At 40.4% G+C, this 19,618-nt stretch overlaps 1 protein-coding gene across 4 annotated transcripts in view; it reads left to right on the top strand.

Annotated features, from left to right (window-relative positions):
* The window catches only part of CAMTA1 (calmodulin binding transcription activator 1), a 1,244,145-nt gene that overhangs the window by 977,111 nt on the left and 247,416 nt on the right, over nt 1-19,618 (top strand). For all 4 annotated transcript variants that reach the window (XM_075279917.1, XM_075279916.1, XM_075279915.1 and 1 more), the window contains exon 6: nt 18,903-19,056. In XM_075279917.1, coding sequence (XP_075136018.1) covers nt 18,903-19,056 — 154 coding nt within the window. The remainder of the gene's footprint in view (nt 1-18,902; nt 19,057-19,618) is intronic.

Raw genomic sequence — 19,618 nt, 5'->3', positions numbered from 1 at the left:
CGAGGATCAGTAACTAAATAGGGTCTGTTACCTGCTGGGGTTACTACAGCAGGTAACGGCCTGTGTTCCTGTCGGGCAAAATACAGCAATGCTTCTGCAGAATCCCAGGTAAAACCTATTTTCAGAGAATTTGCAACAAGGGCATATTTCTGCTAAAAGTAATGGCTGTTCATCAAAATGGCTACAGCTCATGGGATTCTTATGACATATCTGATTTATACCCTATACCCAGCAGGTAACAGACCCTGACCCTATTTAGTTACTGATCCTCGCTTCTGCTCACGGCTGCCTGGGAAGTGGAGATGGCCTGCAAACCCCAAAATAACACTGCCTCAGAGGCCCAGGGGAGTAACTATTGCACCTGAAGAAGGGCGTGGTTTAACGCCCGAAACGCGTTGTGTGTGAGTTCGTTGAGTAATAAAACCGTATTATCCAATCATTGAGAAGAGCGCAGTTCCTCATTACCGGATTTACGATTGAATCCGGTTTGTTGGTCCTTGTAATTGCATATTTAAATACTCGACATCTTAACACAAAGTCAAGATTTTTAGAAACTCAGAAGAAGAGGACATACAAGTTAAGTTAGCTTTTTACTTTTGCCAATATAGAAAGTATAGACCTACAGTGTATAGAGTTATGCTTCTCTCCAGGTATAGAGAAATGCAGAAAAATGAAAGGGGGTATACTAATCCAGGGGTCAAGGAGGAGCAAATGAGACACAGGGTGTTATAATGTTAATATAAAATAGATGGATATTTACTTCTACTTTTGATATGATTGATTGATAGATAGATAGATAGATAGATACGTAGGTAGATAGATAGATAGATAGATAGATAGATAGATAGATAGATAGATAGATAGATAGATAGATACGTAGGTATGTAGATAAATAGATAGATGGATAGATAGATAGATAGATAGATAGATAGATAGATAGATAGATAGATAGATAGATAGATAGATAGATAGATAGATGATAGATGTATTAGATAGGTAGATAGATAGATAGATAGATAGATAGATAGATAGATAGATAGATAGATAGATAGATAGATAGACAGATGTACATATAAGAAAAGTAAATGTGAAAAATATAGATAATGTGGTATTTTGTGAGCTTTGACAATAGTGAGCAGAATAATAAATACTTCCATATGACACGCTGTGAGAGGAATTTCTATACTTCTAAACAAAATTGCTTATAAAGCGTTATTATGTACATTGTCATATATATCAGTTCCAGGAACAAAGCCCTCAATCCATCACAGCAGCATCCTGCAGAGAGAGGTCTGCATGGGAAAGATTATGGATATATAGGTGCATGATGCTTACATCCACAATTAATGGATGATTAATGAAAGGAGAGCCGAACATGTCCTACTCCTGTTGAGTGCCCATGGTGGCTAATATATAGAAATCTATCATATTTCTTATATCTCCCATGAGGACGGCAATGCTGAGAATCATTTATACCCTGCGCTGTGTACTATATATCTGAACAGCAGGCCAGACACTTTGTAATGTAAAAACATAGCCTACTGTGGTCAATATGCGTCAGAGGAGTCAGGCTGGCAGCGGAGAGAGGGTATAGGGGACACGCCTGCACCCCTCGCTGCCGCCTACAGCCTACTGACTGCAGCATTTTCTTTGTATTTCATGTATTTTTTTGTTTTTTGTCTGCATTTTTAATGAATAATTAAAGGAACCTGACATTATATACAATATATAGACTATATTATTGCCTATAAAGGTTAGTTGGTAGGGTCTCCTGCTTGAATTCTGCACCACTAGCTGGATTAGACAGCTGCTCCGAAGGACTGCAAGCCTATCACCCCTTATGGAGAGTCCGGCACTATAAATGAGATGTGATAGTTGGTGTCTCTGTTACGGGCTTTACATAGGGGATCAGATGCTGAAGTTAGGTCACTGTAAAAGACCCCTCAATGGGGTGTATGAGAGTGCAAACCTTGTTATAATCTTCATACAGCACTACCATAATAGTGCCAAGTGTATATAAGGAACAGGGAATAATGAAAATCATTCCTTTACAATTGACTACTTGAAGGGTTATACACTTAGTCCATCCTTGCCTCCAGTTACATCCAAAGCAGCATTCAAAGTTCCACTGGTTTGCTGTTATGTTGCCCCATGCTGCTTAAGAATCACAACACAGCATGCACTTATCTCATCCTATAAGTCACACATCCTCATGCCTTTGCACCCTTCATAGTTGCCCCCCCTGGTGGAGGCAGGGGGTTATTCTTGCTGATATTATATGGTTACTATTACTTGCAGTGCACTCAGAATATTCATGTGGTTTCGGAGTCATTGCAGACTTCAGACTGACGTCTGGGATTGCCGTCGCTTCCAGGAAGCATTAAGCCATAATTAATACATATGACACTGGTTCAGCCTGGCCCGGTGGCAGACAAGAAATCACAGAGAGTGCGGAGGAATGGAAGCAGTGACCCCCCTCTTCTATCCCGCTCTGACACATTTTCATTATCCTTTTCAGCTTTTATTTGGAAACATGAAATTATTATTGAGCTGTTTTAATTTTTAGTTGTCGTTTCAATTAATTGAAATTCCTCTGTCTGAAGACGCGCGTGTGATATGCAGAGCGGCCTTTCTTGTTTCTCATTTAGCTGATAATTCTCCTTTTATAAGCAGTCGTTAGAAAGCCTGCTGTGTCACATCTCGCCACCCCGTCCGCTGTCTGCTCAGGATCGCTGTCTGTCTGCCACCATGGGCTACAGATGTAGCAGTGCTGAGATTGCGTTCATCTTGCTATCACTACGTGCTATACAAGTTGCTTTACATAGGACTGCAGCTCTGAAGCACAATACAGAAAGTAACTTAGGATCAGTATAGGATAACTAATATAATGTATGTACATAGTAACTGCACCAGCAAAATAGTGAGTGCAGCTCTGGAGTATAATACAGGCTTTAGTTCAGTATTTGTAAAGGATAAGCAATGTAATGTATAGACACTGTTACTCTACTAGCAAAATAGTGAGTGCAGCTCTGGAGTATAATATACAATATAATTCAGGATCAGTACAGGAATAGTAATATAATGCATGTACACAGTGACTGTACCAGCCGAATAGTGAGTGCAGCTCTGGAGTATAACACAGGCTTTACCTCAGTAGTTGTACAGAATAAGCAATGTCAAGTATGCCCAGTTTTAGTGAGTGCAGCTCTGAACTATAACATAGGCTGAAACTCAGTATTACTGCGACATAAGTAATACATTTACAAACAAACATAAGTGTGCAATATAAATGTAAAGATGGATATGTCCATTAAACTGGATCCACAACACCATAGATGAGGCTGGGGACGCCTTCAGCCTAACAGGTGAAATGACTATAAATGGCTATGTTGATACAGAATTCTGCCTTGGGCTGCCTATAAGTGAGAAGGTTTGCAGTGTTAAACAGCACTGGCGTCTTGAGAAGGGATGAAAGTCCTTTGTCAGCATCCTCCGCTCACCCAAGTGTAACTCACTCAAGCGCATGTGATTTGTTGGGCCAAACAGTAAACAGGGCACAAAACTCAATTGCTATTTGTAGATATTTAAATTGCTTTAGATTAGCTATCACGCATGGCTTTAAGCTAAAATTGCATGTCTGCAGCACTTGATCCGTACACAGTAGAATTACTCACCAGTCTCCCCGCAGAACTGGGGCGAGCACGTCAACAGCAAAAATCGTTCAAAACATAATTAGTGAACAAAAAAAAAATGGAGCCTTAAATTGACAGGAGAAGACTGTCTGCTCTAAAGGGTTAGCAGGAGTGGAAGGACTTGGAATACATTCCTATATATAGCTGGGTCTATCTGGAGCAGGCATGATCACTACTAGGATAAAGAACTACACATACCAAGATTACCATCACAGTATTCAGGCAGTGGTGGACCTACTGAAATCTAATGTACTCGAGGCTCATTCTAAGGCCAATTACTTGACACCAATTAACTTATAAGGGATTTTTTTAATTTTTTTATATTTTTAATTATAATCCTAAAGGAATCCATATACATGGAAAGTACCGGAGAACTCCATGCAGATGTTATCTTTGATTATACAGACTTCCTGCAACTGACACTAGAAGGAGCTCAGTCAGATGTACAGATGTACATCTTTACCCCCAAATGTAAAGCACCATGGAATTACCGTATTTTTCGGACTATAAGACGCACTTTTTTTCCCCAAAATTTTGGGGGAAAATAAGGGTGCGTCTTATAGTCTGAAGGTGGCGCTGGCACCCGCTGTAATAGAGAGGCAGAAGCCGGCAAGTGATAGACACCATTACAGGTGCCGGGGCCTGAGACATCGCTGCCCTGTCCTGCATGAAGCCAGCAGCGGGAGGAGTGATGCTATTCCGCTCCTCCATCCCCCCGCCGCTGGCTTCATGCAGGGCAGCGATGTCTCAGGCCCCGGCGTCTATCCCTCCCCGGCATCCGCCTCTCTAGTACAGCGGATGCCGGGTCAGTATCAGCGGCCCCTTCTCCCCCGGGGCCGGTCCCCACCGGCCCCGTACCTGTGACGTTGCAGGCCGGCTCCTGCGTGGCGATATCGCAGGAGCCGACCTGTTCGGGTGACAGCCGGGAGCCTAATGAGGCTCCCCGGCCTGTCACTGCTATATTAGTATTGCGGCTGGTCTCTATGACCAGCCGTAATACTAATAGACAGAATGTCCCATAGACGGCAATACAGTTGTATTGCCGTCTATGGGACTTGCGATCAAGTGACCGCAGGTTCAAGCCCCCGGGGGGGGAATAAAATAGTAAAAAAAAAAAAAAAACTTTAAAAATATGAAATAAATAAAAGTTCTAAATCACCTCCTGTTTTTTTTTCAATACAAGGTGATCTAAGCAATACATATCCCCCAAAAATGGTATAACTAAAAAGTACAGCTGGCCCCGCAAAAAAAACGCCCTATACATCCCCGTACAGCTGCAGGGTCACCTGTCAATGTGGCCTTGCAGCTGTTGCAAAACTACAACTCCCATATATTAAATATTTTACCAGTTTTTGCTTCAAAATTTTTTTCCTATTTTCCTCCTCTAAAACCTAGAGCGTCTTATAGTCCGAAAAATACGGTAATGGTGCTATATAAATAAACAATAATAATAATAATATTGAGTTCCAATTCCTCTACTCAAACAGTGACTTTGTTTCCACTGGTGACAAGGACACTTATTTACTCAGAACTAGATATGAGCGAGTAGTATTCGATCGAGTAGGTATTCGAACGAATACTACGCTATTTGAAATACTTGTACTCATTCAAATACTATCGCTATTCGCAGTAACAACTCGATTCAGAACCAGCGTTGGTATAGCATTCGGCCAATCAACGCTGGTTCTGCCGGAGGCTCATCTGTGAGGAGGCGGAGTTTAAGATCGGACCACAATGGAGACTGCTGTGGTCCAATCTTAGACTCCGCCTCCTCACAGACGAGTCTCCGGCAGAACCAGTGTTGATTGGCCGAATGCTGTACACTGTATAGCATTCGGCCAATCAACGCTGGTCAATGCATTCCTATGAGAAAAAGTCAGCTCCCGCATAAACGCAAGCTGTCAGCTCTCTCAACTAGCAAGGACGAGCCTGCTGCAGAACCAGCGTTGATTTGCCGAATGCTATACAGTGTATAGCATTCGACCAATCAATGCTGGTTCTGCAGGACGAGTAAGGGCCGGGTTCACATTAGCGCTTGCCTCCCGTCCGGAAGGAGTCCACAGGAGGACCCCCCCGAATGGAATATCAGCGCAACTGCAAGCACTATGCAGTTAAAGCGCACGGACACCATACACTATAATGGAGTCCATGCGCTTTAACTGCACAGTGCTCCTCCTAAACATTCTCCTCCTGCTACTCGTGGACTTAGTGACTCTCCTTAAGGCTGCATTCACACAGAGTAACATTGGCGTTTTTTGTGCTTATTTTGGCACATAGCGCCGCGTTAACGCCGTGTATATGCCGCGTTTGCGCCGTTAAACGCGACTGCAAAATAGCGCGGCGCAAACGCAGCGTTAATGCGGCGTTAACGCGGCGCTATGTGCCAAAATAAGCACAAAAAACGCCAACGTTACTCTGTGTGAATGCAGCCTTAGTCGAATAGTAGTTTCCCCGGAAACGAGCATTTTTTCCCATAGCCTGTAATTGGATTCAATATCCGATCGAGTAGTTGAATATTGAGGCTCTACTCGAAACGAATATCGAGCCTCGAATATTTCACTACTCGCTCATCTCTACTCAGAAGCCATTGTGTTAAATACTACTAATACTTGTGCCCATATAAATTAAGCTCCCTCTAATGGTGGCTGAAGGCATACAGAATTATATCATTTAACCATTCAGTACCAGCTGCAGGAATTAATAGCGTCTCCTAGTGGTGGCTGCAGGCAGAATGATTTCAATTATCATGTCAGAATCGTCTGTAACAGAGGTGGCTCTGAAATATAACCCTTTTAACTGTTATAGCAACATTATTTGCGCATTGCAATACATTTTTAATACTGAAGTAGGATTACTTGTGGCCAGTGTACAAGCCCACATATGTGCCAAATGATATGCTATGTCTATTAAATATCACCCATTGTAATGTTAGGATATGAAATATGAGGTAGGCACATAGCAGCTTGTAATTCATCATTGACATTGAGGATCCGGTTTTTTCATGTATAGGGAAATCTATTCATGGCTGGACTCTTCCCCCCCCCACACGCATTCACAGGCACTCAGGTCTAGATACTCCCAAGACAAGATAGCGTTTGTGCCTATTCCTCAGCCCGGCCCTGCCAGCATGTGACACATCACTCAATAAACAAGACAATTTCAGTCTAATTAATACTCCCTGTGAAATTTTGAGGCAGAGTTCAAGTACCGCAGCTCTTCCTGGCAGTGTATCATGATGTAAGTGTGCATTTCAATTACATTGTTTCCAGGGTGACTTGATTGTCATTTAATTAGTGCGTTCAATATCTTCTGACAACACCTTGGGCAGTATTTAATGTATCAAGACGATATTACCGGAGTATTTCAAAGGGAAATAAATATTTATCAAAGGGAAAGTCTTATTAATAGGTTCATATTTCTGCTATTGTTCCCATAACTCAGTGGTGCCAATGAGCGCTGTATCTCATCACAATCCTGAAAAGCTGGGAGGGCTGAGATTATTCTGTATCTATTCTGCAGTAATGTACAGTATACACCCTGTCCTCACCAGGGCTTACAATCTAGTCTGAAACTATAGTTGTTGTCTCTTACTAGGGCCATAATGGGCAGCCTTACGATATGTAATAAAAAATATTTTACGTGGAGCACAAGGAGTAATGTCAAAAGGGTGTGAATAGTTTTGCAACCTATTTTTGGCTCCTGTACATCTAAAATAAAAAAAATGAAGTGCAAATAGTCTTGATTAAAAATCTCTACCGTTTTGTGTATACAGCTCCTATGCAGACCTATGTGTTACCTTGAATTGCTGCTACAAAAAAGTGTCATTCACAGGTATAATCCTGCCTACAATTGATATTGGAGAGGCTTCAGAGCTTACATGCGTGCCACAGCTGATCGGCGGGGGTGACATGAGTCTGGCTCACTTTTTTGAAACGCTGGATAAGCAAACCCTTAGCTATGTGAACAGAACTAGGTTCAGATGTGTTTTTAAAGTAATTCTATCATTAGAATCCCTTTTTTCAGGTAATATCACGTCGGAATAGCCTTAAGAAAGGCTATTCGTCCACTACCTTTATATTTCTGCTCCACGCCACCGTTCCATTGATATACCGTTTTTTTCCTGGTATGAAAACAGTCTGCAGACAGCACAAGGGGCATTCCTTCATGTAGTCTTCTTCCGGCAAGCCTGTGTTCAGAATCTAAATTCAGCACGTGCGCAGTTGGCTCTGCCATTGGGCGTCATGCAGAACCAACTGTGCATGTCTGTTCGGCCATTTTACTGTGGCCACTTAGATGAACAGTACGTTGGTGCAAGTGGCCACAGTGAAATGGCTGAACAGATGTACGCAGTTGGCTCTGCCTGATGGCGGAGCTGACTGCGCATGTGTGGAATTTAGATTCAGAAAGCAGGCTCGGCGGAAGAAGACTACACGAAGGACACAGCGATGGCTGTAGAAGATGGAGGCGTCACTGGAGAGTCTTCAGGCAGCACAGGGGACGCCTCTCTGCTGTCTGAGTACAGGGAAAATGCCCCCTGTGCTGTCTGGAGACTCATTTGCATACCGGGAAAAAACGGTATATCAATGGTACAGCAGCGTGGAGCAGAAATATAAAGGTAGGGGAAGAATAGCCTTTCTTAAGACTATTCCAACATGATATTACCTGTAAAAGGGATTCTAATAATATAACCCATTTAATCTTACACTAAGGCCCCAGGCAGTGAATCGCTGCCAGAGACGACTGCAGTGGAAACGCATTGCATTTTTTTCCGCAGCGCTTTTCACAGAGAGTCCGCAGAGTTTCCTTCTGTGGACTTTCTTCTTCCATTATACCTGCATAGAAGACACCAGCATTTCTGTAGATATAATTGACTTGTTGCAAGTTGCAAAAACGATTGTGTTTTTGAAATGTCAGGATTTCCACTGCAGATTTTTTCTGTGATGTGTGTATGGGATTAGCCAAAACCCCATCCACTCTGCAGGTAATGTACAATACAACATTTGTGCTGCATCATTTCCACCGCGGCCAATCACAGGCCTCCGTTAATGTGTTTCAGTTCTTCACCATTTTCAAAAGCTTAGCCTGTTGTCAGCAACAAGTATTTCATTGTTGACGTAAAGGATGAAAATCAGACCGATGATTTTACGTCTCACCTGGCTGTTCTACCTACTAAATTCCTGAACTTGTTAGAATGGGTTTTATCTGCCTTTATAAGTGGTAAAGTCATTCAGTGGCACTTCTCAGCGGGCACTGAGGGCTCCTGCATATTACAGCAATGCAACCCAGCAGGTGCCTGCAAACTGATCAAACAAATTGATCTTTCCTGCAAAGAGCTTTGATCTGTGAATGTGCAGCCATATAATTACAGCTATTTCCCTCCACAATCCTATTGACACGGCTGTCCTATAGCAATATCATCAAGCCCGATGAGCCTGACAGTCTTCGCTGTTTTCATGGTTTTTGGCTGTGTATACTGCTAAGTGCTTTGATCAAGCAGCCGTCCACCTGAGCAATTATTTGTAACAGGAAAATTTCCAATCTGAAGATGACTAATTATTATAGAACAGCGATAAATGCCATAAAGAGATTCATTAAGATCTGCGGGAATTGTATATGCCAAAAACATGATTCTTACCAGAGAGGGGAATCTGTATCAATTTAACAGCGAGCTCCCACCCACCCAGGTGACATTTACATACGTGCGGTCAGTGGTGGACACATGAAACTGGTAACATCTTCATCATCATCAACTTATAAGATAAGTTGTCAGTGGTGTTTATGACCTGAGATGATGGCCCTATAATCTCTGTAGGTGAGATCATAGCTTTGTGGGTTCTTTTGACAAGGATGTACGGTTATACAGGGTCTACAGTTGGTAAGTATTGAGGTATGTTCCTGGCCAAAAATTGGTAAATCCATTTCCCAGGTGGCCCATAAAAATAGGAAAACTATACGTCCACCATAATAGGCGTCAAGTCTTGATGTTCTTCTGAGGTTGGGCGATGTAGGGAAACAAACACCAGCTCTCCTATACCACGATAGTAAGTTGAGTTAGTATGAGCCTGAAGCAGGGTGGCCATATTGTGGCCATATCTACTCTATGTATACCTCCTACCAAATAGAAAACATCATAGGAAACAGACGGGGTTGAGAGGTCAGACAGCAAACCCATGAGCCAGAATATCATTTTAGTCCGAAGAAGACTTATCCAAAAGGGTGGGAAGTGAAACAATGCATAGGCATTAACAAAAGTAATGAGGCCCCATAGGAAGAACCAAAAAGAACCCTCATTTATGGTGACATACTGTATTTCATATGTCCCCCCTTCAGGTTCTTTCCATGAGACCTGACTCATTGCCAGCTAACAATGCAATTCCACTGGAGATGGGAGGTCTACCAGCCCATAGTGATTGGGTTGGGACTAGACATTTTAGAAATACCCATAAAGGTGAATGAAGATACCTGCACATGCATAGTCACCTATATAGCAGCATTGAGATAGAGGGTTATTGGCCATAAATGTCATACCTACCCCATTAAGACAAACCCTCAGGTTTAGCATCTTGGCCTGCTAAGTATGTCAAGCTGTCATCCATATCCCTTTGCGGTTTCTGCAGGTCATGGCATCATCTGTAATTCACAATATTTGTGATGAACCTTCAAGCATGAGCGCCGTCTTCTTTTATATTCCCATGTAATGACAAATAGTCATTTTGTAGCAGAGGAGATTCAATTATTTGGTAAAAACTGATTTCCAAAATGACTAGCTATTGAAAAGAGACGTCTATATTTCTGCAACTGGTAAGTATCATTAAGCAATGAAAATAGTGGCTAATGAAATATTTTATGTAATAGGACATCAGTAAAAGGCTGTTTGCCTAATGAAGGTCAATTGTGACCAAATCATTTGTACAGTTTTATAAGAGGCCGTTTGATTGACTGTAATGTTAGCGCACTCACTGTATGAGTCAGCCATCGGGTAAATGAAGACCTGACATTTCCAAGATATTTTAGGGCTAGAAATTCCTTATAAATAAAGCTGGTTAAATTGCAAAAAAAAATTGTGTACTATAGATTTCATAGTAATCTCCGTTTTTGAGTCCTCGGTGTGAAACTACAACTCCTAGCATGCTTACAATTATGGTTTGCACCTTCAAATTTAAGGAGTTTACAGGTTACAAAAATAAAGGTTTGCATTATTTGAGAAACAGCACCACTAGTGTCCATGGCCTAGTCTGGTATTGCAGTTCAGGCCTATTTTCTACTTGAGTGGCAACTCTCTCAGTCAATTGCCACTTTATTTATTGACCCTAATATGCAACTAACAAGAACCACCTACAATCTTGAGAATCGGGGTGCCACTCTATCCAGTCTCTATGGGAGAGATGGAAATAGACCACTACCGCACTTGACTTTCTATGTCAGTCCCATAGACTTTATAGGATGCGACGGTGTACATGCCTGACCTGCTCTTCCTTCAAAGAAGGATACAGTTTAAATTCCTGCTATAAACTGTAGTAAATGGGTTACCTAATTATATATATATGTGCTAATGTTGCTTTAAGTGTTTTGCACTATTATATGTTACTTTAAGTATTTTGCACTCAGGTAATGTCTTTACTATCACTTATATGGAAGCTGCCATTTATCTGGGCTGAGCTGATGTCCATTATCTAAGTACATATAATCGAGGGGTAGGAAATTAGTTAGGGAGTAACAGCTAAAGTCAATTTAGTGTTTTTCTGTGGTCAGAAAATTGGAGAAATCCCTGCTCAACTATAGACAATGTGTGAGTAAGGAGGGGTAATGGTTATATGGATCCCATAGCTATGACCCTGCCTGCTAGCCATAGCTCAGACTGCGTGCCCTTTTTGGATCTGCCAGGGCATTGTAGACATCTTTGGGCATTGCATACATCTTTGTGGATTAAGAGAATATTTAGAGTACACCTTATGAGATGAAGAATGCCCTTTGCAAGGAAGACACTGACACAAACATCCTCAGACACAAGCAAATTGGAAGTGTCTTAAAGAATTGTGTCTCTTCAACCGTTGTAGCTTCCACGGCATCACCACTATTAGCCCTGAACTCACCATCAAGGGCACTAAAACCACCATCAGGCTCAGGAATGGTTCACCAGTAGAACGTATTGCAGGAGATGCTACAACCACCATCGTATACAATGCAAGTCCCCGTTGTACTACACATCCATGAGGAGCACTGGAGGGTCTGGCAGAGATCCAGACAACCTTGACTACTACCACTACTACAGCCACTACCAACCAAGTAGCTGTATGCTGTATACTGGACCCCCCTTCACATAATGGATGGGGGTCCCAGTGATCACTTATTACCTATTCTATAGATAGCTGATACATTGTGATTATGTGGAGACCTTTTTAAAATAAATATGGATGAACAAGAGTCATTACATTTATTTCAGTGCAGTCTCTACTGTCTGGTGAGTACTGACCATTGACTCTAAGCAGGTTCAGTAAAAATAATGTTTTGGAACGTCACATATGTCCAGAATAAAGGGGTCTTATAGAGAGCACAAATCCTTTAGCACCGATCAGAGATTTCAGCCAATGGAAATCGGACACAAAAATGTAAGCAAATGAATAGAAAAGTGTACAGAACTGAGACCTCTGAACTCGGGTATAACTTGTAGCTCCTGGGCCATCTTCAAATCTGTAAAAAGGATCCTCTATATACTGGATTGACTCATAATATGAGACAGAAGAGCCTTTTGGGCTTCCTTGGGCTTCATGGCTAAATGCAACTACTACATATGTGTCCTTGGACAGGGATATACTTATAAGTCCAAAGAGAGGAAACTTAGTTATTCCTAAAAGATGAGAGTTTTCAAGAGAGGACTTAAAATTTCCAAAAAAGGACATCAGCAGTATACATACAATAAAACAATCTTAATTTTGCCTTCCATTAAAGGGATGCTCGGGTTTAAAAAATCCATTTTAAAATCTTATTAAGGAGGGGGGTGTTTGTCCAGTCGTCTATGCAATGCTTCATTTGTACTGTGCAGTAGAATTGGGCTCCATGCACTCAACCACTTTCAATGTGGGGCCAAGTTTGTAGAGGAATACAGTCAGATGGCTCTCGGATGATGGCGTGTTATCTGAGTATATTCCAAAGTGCACTCACTTCTATGGGGGCTTCCAATCCTGATCTGATGACACAAAGTCGAATAGGTGGCACAATGGATCAAAGTTCCCCTAGAAGTGAGTGCATCTCGGAATGCACTCGGATGACGCTTGGATGTCACTCGAATACATTCCTCGGTCATGTGCATGTGTCCTGAAACACTAGTTGCTGGGTTCCCTCACAAACTACATTTGGTAACTGAGATCCATTAGTAGGATAACCTGTGATTAGCTTCTTATAGGGCCAACCTTCTAACAATAGGGGATTATCCAATGCAGAGCACTCCTTTCATCTTTGGATAACCCAAGTGCTTGTAATATTGTATTTTATGGCATTGTGTTTTATGTGTACAGTATATAGTAAATCTATTGCACTTCACCAGCCCGTACAGCATGTAGGATATAACAGTGCTCTTAGAAGTATTCAATCTACTTGCCATTTATATTAGGAAGGCGCTATCCTTACCGGAGAGAATAAGCGGCATGACTTTGTGCTGCCTTAGGAAATAACAATGAATCAAAACGCCTTAACTGATTACAGAACACATTTCTTGCGGTAATGTACCATCCAGGACTTCAAATAGCAGCCATTTGCAGAGACGTCGCTTTGGAGATTGACATGTAATAGTGCGAGCATTCTGCTTAGGGTTAATGTATATAATAAAGGTTTTCTTCTGTTAAACCGGTTTTTACCATTTTAAGAGAACTATATAATCTGTGATCGTATAATGTGTTAAAGGGGAAATACCATAATAATAATATAAATAGGAATCGTGCTCTATTGTATATAAGTAACTTACAGGAGGGTAGGACGGTGACAGCACTGGAATCCAGGCCTTGACCCCAATTCATGGGTGTAACTAATGGGGTAGCAGATGTAACAGCTACTATGGGCCCAAGAACCAAGGGAACCTATTTCCACTCAAACCTATGTGCAAATAGTGATAACTATGGATGATGGAAGGAGATTTGGAAAATTGAATCCATTACTTTACTGATATATCACAATGCCGGCATCATTATAGTTACTTTCTTCTTATGCTGTGAGGTCATTGTGTACAAAGTGATCTGTTTGTGAGTGCTTTATTCCTGTGCTATGATGTCATAGCAGGCATTATCTTTGCAATATGGCATCACTGTGTGCATTCTCCCATTACTGTGATACCACTGTGTGCATGATCCTGGTACTGTGATATCACTGTGTGCATGATCCTGGTACTGTAACATCACTGTGTGAATTATCCCATTACTGTGACATAACTGTGTTTATTATTCCATTACTGTGACATAACTGTGTGCATGATTCCAGTACTATGATATCACTGTGTACATTATCCCTGTCCTGTACTGTGACATCAATGTTTGCATTATTCTCGCACTGTGATATGACTGTGTGCATCATCCTGGAACTGTGACATCAGTGTGTGAATTATCTCTGTACCATGATGCCATTGTGTGCATGATCCTTGCACTGTGACATCACTGTGTGAATTATCCTTTAATGTGCCATGATTATGCACATCATCCTGTACTGTGACATCATTATATGCATTATCTGTACTATAAAATCATTATGTATATTATCCCTGTACATGTTTTCAATGTTTATATCTAATCAATTAGTTACAGGCATTATGAGACACACTAGACAGACAGACAGACAGACAGACAGACAGACAGACAGACAGACAGATAGATAGATAGATAGATAGATAGATAGATAGATAGATAGATAGATAGATAGATAGAATTAAATATTAACACTGGAATTTTACAGAATTTGATCACTCTGGTGCCGGAAGCATTTGGTGGCCAAATAATTTAAACAACATACAAAAGAAACCTCCTCTCTAGTCTAATGTCTTCCTGGAAACTCAGCTATCAAATGGCACTCCATCCATCTATGAATACTGTACGCTGAAAGGAGTAAATACACTCAGAGCACCACAGTCAGGATCAGCCAATGCTTTTGGTCATAATGTCTGAAAATGCAAGATCTGGTAAAAAGAGTTTCAAAATAAAACTACAAGGAACTCTATGCAGCAGACTTAGTAATAAATCAGAAATCATAGTTAATATGCTCTATGAAAAAAAAAAATAAAACATTCTTCCTGTATAGAGCTCAACCAAGTAAAACCGTATAATGAGCATCTCAAATCAGACATAAAATTACCAGCTCAGATCCAGTTTCATATATATATATATATATATATATATATATATATATATATATGTGTGTGTATGTGTATATATGAGAGAGGACACAATTATACTAAATATATTAGGAAAAAAAGAGTATTACAGCAGTAGTATTGTTGTACTAAAAGTGTAATTTATGGCACTTATATTTTTGTAGATAGGAGGCAGTATGGTAGCAGTTATTGTTTTGTGCATACTGAGCAGTATTGTAGCAGTTATATTCTTGTACATAGGAGGCAGTATTATAGTAGTTACATTCTTGTACATAGGAGCAGTATTATAGTACGGTAGTTATATTCTTATACACAAGAGGCAGTATTATAGTAGTTATATTCTTCAACATAGTTGTAGTAGTTGAAGTAGTAGTAGTATTATTGTAGTTATATTCTTGTGTATCGGAAGCAGTAACATAGTAGTTGTATTCTTCTATAGTATATTCTTGTACATAGGGGCAGCTTTATAGCAGTTATATTCTTGTAAACAAGGGGACTAATATAGCACATACTGTATATTCTTCTATACATAGTTAGTATTGTAACAGTTATAGTCTTGCACATGAAGGAAGTTTTATAGTAGTTATATTCTTGTACATAGGGGCAGTATTATAGTGGTTATATTTTTGTACATAGGAGCAGCTTTACGGAACTTATATTATTGTACAAATGGGCAGTATTAGATGTAGTTATATTCTTGTGCGTAGGAGACAGTATTATAGTAGTTATATTCTTGTACACAAGGGCAGTATTATAGTAGTTAAATTATTATACACAGAGGATAGTATTATAGTAGTTATATTCTTGTATATAGGGGCAGTATTATCAATTAAGAGTAGTATTAAAGTTGTTAAAATGGATACAAATGAAAGTCCCATTTTGCATTTGAAAATTGTTAGACCCAGGGGGCAATACAGTGGCTCAGTGGTTAGCACTGCAGCCTTGCAGCACTGGAGTCCTGGGTTTGAATCCCACCAGGAACAACATCTGCACGGAGTTTGTATGTTCTTCTCGTGTTTGTGTGGATTTCCTCCCATTCTACAAAAACATACTGATAGGAAAAATAAAAATGTACATTGTGATCCCTGTATGTGGCTCACAATCTACATTTAAAAAAAAATTGCTAGACCCATCCTCGCAAGAAATCAAGACTGAGTAGAAAGACTCTTCATCCAAGAATGTGTTAGTATAGATTATGGGTTGTAATTAGGGTTGAGCTGATCTTGAGATTTCAAGATCAATTTTAAAATCCGATTTCTGATCATTTTCCTGCCGATCTCGATCCCGATCAGGATCGTGAAATTTGCTCGATCGCCGATTGAAATCTGATCTTTTCCAATCCCGATCCTCAACCCTAATCAATGCTTTTCTATGGGAAAAGTCACTTTTAGGGTTGAGCCGATCTTGAGATAACTCCGACCTCGATCCTGTTGGAAACGATCGTGATCGGAATTCCGATCGCGATCGTGAAATTTACTCGATCGCCAATCGGAATCTAATCTTTTCCGGTCCCGGTCGCTCAACCCTAGTTGTAATTGATAAATCACTTAGGAACTAAAGGCAATCTTTTAGACCATGGGCAGTCTTTTAGACTTTGTCACTCGGACCTCAGTGCATGCTTTTTTTTCTCACATGATTCATCAGATAATTTTTATTATTCTCTATTTTCATATAAATGATTAAACTAAAAAAACCCTCCCCTTCCCAATTACCCTCTTCCCACTCAGAGAGTACAACACCAACTACGTACAAGATTCTCTGGAAAATGGCGGTCAAAAAAGAGCCATGTGTTGTGTCCCGTGACAAGATTGTGGAATTGTCAAAGCAGCTGAAAGGTCTTTCAGAAAATGCGTTTAGTGAAATACATATTTTTTTTCCAAATTTCTAAATGAGGAACATAGTATCAGACTGATGAACTGGCTGGGCTATAGATATCGCAACCGTATGTTTGTTATTGTGCCTCCTGTAGTTTCCATGGAAACCCCAAGTATAAATGATTATTAAAAGGATTCATTCACAAAGAGTAAACATTATTCTGGTGTTTGCACTAATGATGCCGGTGTCAGTGGGACGTAATTGTGGCAGATCACTATTTTCATTTAAAAAGTTGGAATTGGGGAATTAAGATAAGTGGGTATTGCGGGATTAGCTGAAAGTAATAATTATCTATAATTTTAGCTAAGAATTTGGAGAGAAGTAATTTCGAAAATGATGAGGTTGGTTTCATTAGTGACATTAAATCAAGGCCATTGAATGAACTTCTGGAAGTGGCGCCTCTTAATCTATTGTAAAGTAATGTGGGCACAGTTGGCGCTGTTTATTCCAAACTGTGGCGTTCCAAAACATTCAAAAAAAAAAATTTCATCCTGTTAAGGAGATGTTTGTATGATGTGGTATTATTATAATATAGAAAGATATTAGGCTATTATTTCTAGAAAAAATCCCCTTAATCAGTCTGATCCAGTCCTTGGCTGACCCTCCTTACAGGCACTGTCATATTAGTATGCTAGTCAGAGGACAGAAAGCTCCATACATATGTCACGATGGATGTGGGGTATTTACTCAGGAGCTAAGTAGCCACCATAGCCGCTGTATTATACAGCAAACACCCAGTGCTAATGCCTGCAATCAGTGCCGTAGTGATCATGGGAATTAACCTTTCCAGCAATTTGGTCATTTTGCTGGGGATCGCCCACCACCTGGAAGGCTCCCAGACTTGTCTGCCATTTGTATGGTATGCTGCTTTATGTAGCCTGTCATACAAATGCCCATATTAGCATTGTAATGCATTGCATTAGTGATCAGACCCCCTTGGGTTAAAGACCCCCTAGGGGTCTAATAAATGCAACAACAACAAAAAATATAAAACATTTTAATTACCCTCCTTTCCCTAGAAGATATTTAAAAATACTTAAATACTGTATTAGGTATCCCTGTGTCCAAAAACACTCGGTCTACAAACCTAAAAAAATATTTTTCCTGTACTGTAGATGCCTAAAGCTTATTCATTACATGCAATAGGGCTAAATATATGGTATGACATGATGGCACCTGTCAGTTTCCCTTATACATGGCAAAAGTTAATCTGGCCTCCCATAATGGTGTTTTGCCATCAGGGATCGAAGGTCCTGAAGTTTAGTTTTTCCCCCTCCTTTCTCCAACGTTTGGGAAAAGTCCACAATATCTATTTTACTGTAATGATCCTCTGTAGGGGAATGTCTTACATGGATTGGTACAACCTAAAACCTCTGTGGTATTGAAGACCTTGCTTGTAGTAGGTCTAGATCAGGGGTAGGGAATGTACGGCTCTCCAGCTGTTGCAAAACTACAACTGCCAGCATGCATACTGGCTCTGCTGTTCTGGGAACTCCCATGAAAGTGAATGGAGCATGCTGGGAGTTGTAGTTTCACAGCAGCTGGAGAGCAAAAGGTTCCCTACCCCTGGTCTAGATCATGACTGCTTTGAAATAATATCATATTAGCATTATTTGCATTACTAGCATAGTATTACTTTGGGGATCTAAATGTGATGATTGATCCCACTTTTTCTACTGTCAGTTTGGAACCGATTGATCATATATAGAGCCAATAGGAATCTTCTCTCAGTGTCAATGGATATTTCAGCAGTAGTTCCTGATTCCTTGTCTGGTTGTCTCTTCCTTTGTGACCTTCATACTGCTCCTTATAAAATCTTTGGCTTATACCAATAACCTCACTTATGATTGTTTATGTGATATGTTATATACTTGGATAGGTACAAACATAATTTGCTAACTTCTACTTTTCCAGGAATTCATATCTTGGTTGGAATTCTGTATCTTCCAACTATAACATCTGTCTTCTTTCTGTTTTTCCAGAATCCTGACATTGTATTGGTGCATTACTTGAATGTCCCGGCCATAGAGGATTGTGGGAAGCCATGTGGTCCTATTCTTTGTTCAATCAACACAGACAAGAAAGAATGGGCAAAATGGACAAAGGAAGAACTTATAGGACAGCTGAAACCTATGTGTAAGTAGTCTATCCGCTTATAGACCATTCTTGATGTTCACTTGGTATGGCTTCCTCTGACACTGGACCCATGACAGTACTTATAGCAATGACCTCCATGCCGTTATGCTGGGAGTCGTAGTCTTGCAACAGTTGGAGAGACACAGGTTGCAAGTCCATTAGGAATATAAATGTCCATAGGGAAAAATCAAAGTCAAAGGCGATATCCAGGATTAGATAAACATGTCTACCATCTTTACAAAAAAAATAGCACCCAATGGAACTGAGATGCAATTCCAAACATAACCTGAGGACATGTGTGGTTATCTTTGTGGAAAGAGTAGAAAGGGCTTTATCAAGACCATCATATTGTATGCCATTCTTGATACCCACTATGTCCTTAATGGATGCAGGTTATTCATGACAAGGCATATTAGGTGCATCCTACAGGAGCCAATGAGCCCCGATTGCACCACAAAGAAAGGAGATGTAATATATTGTAAATGATAATCAGTCTGGATGATGACCTCAATCCCAACACTTTGAGAAAGTAGTAAGAAATGCATAAAAACATCACTTGCAC

Source organism: Leptodactylus fuscus, chromosome 6, assembly GCF_031893055.1.
Source record: "Leptodactylus fuscus isolate aLepFus1 chromosome 6, aLepFus1.hap2, whole genome shotgun sequence".
NCBI classification, from domain to species: Eukaryota; Metazoa; Chordata; class Amphibia; order Anura; family Leptodactylidae; genus Leptodactylus; species Leptodactylus fuscus.
This window is presented reverse-complemented; position numbering and strand designations above follow the sequence as displayed.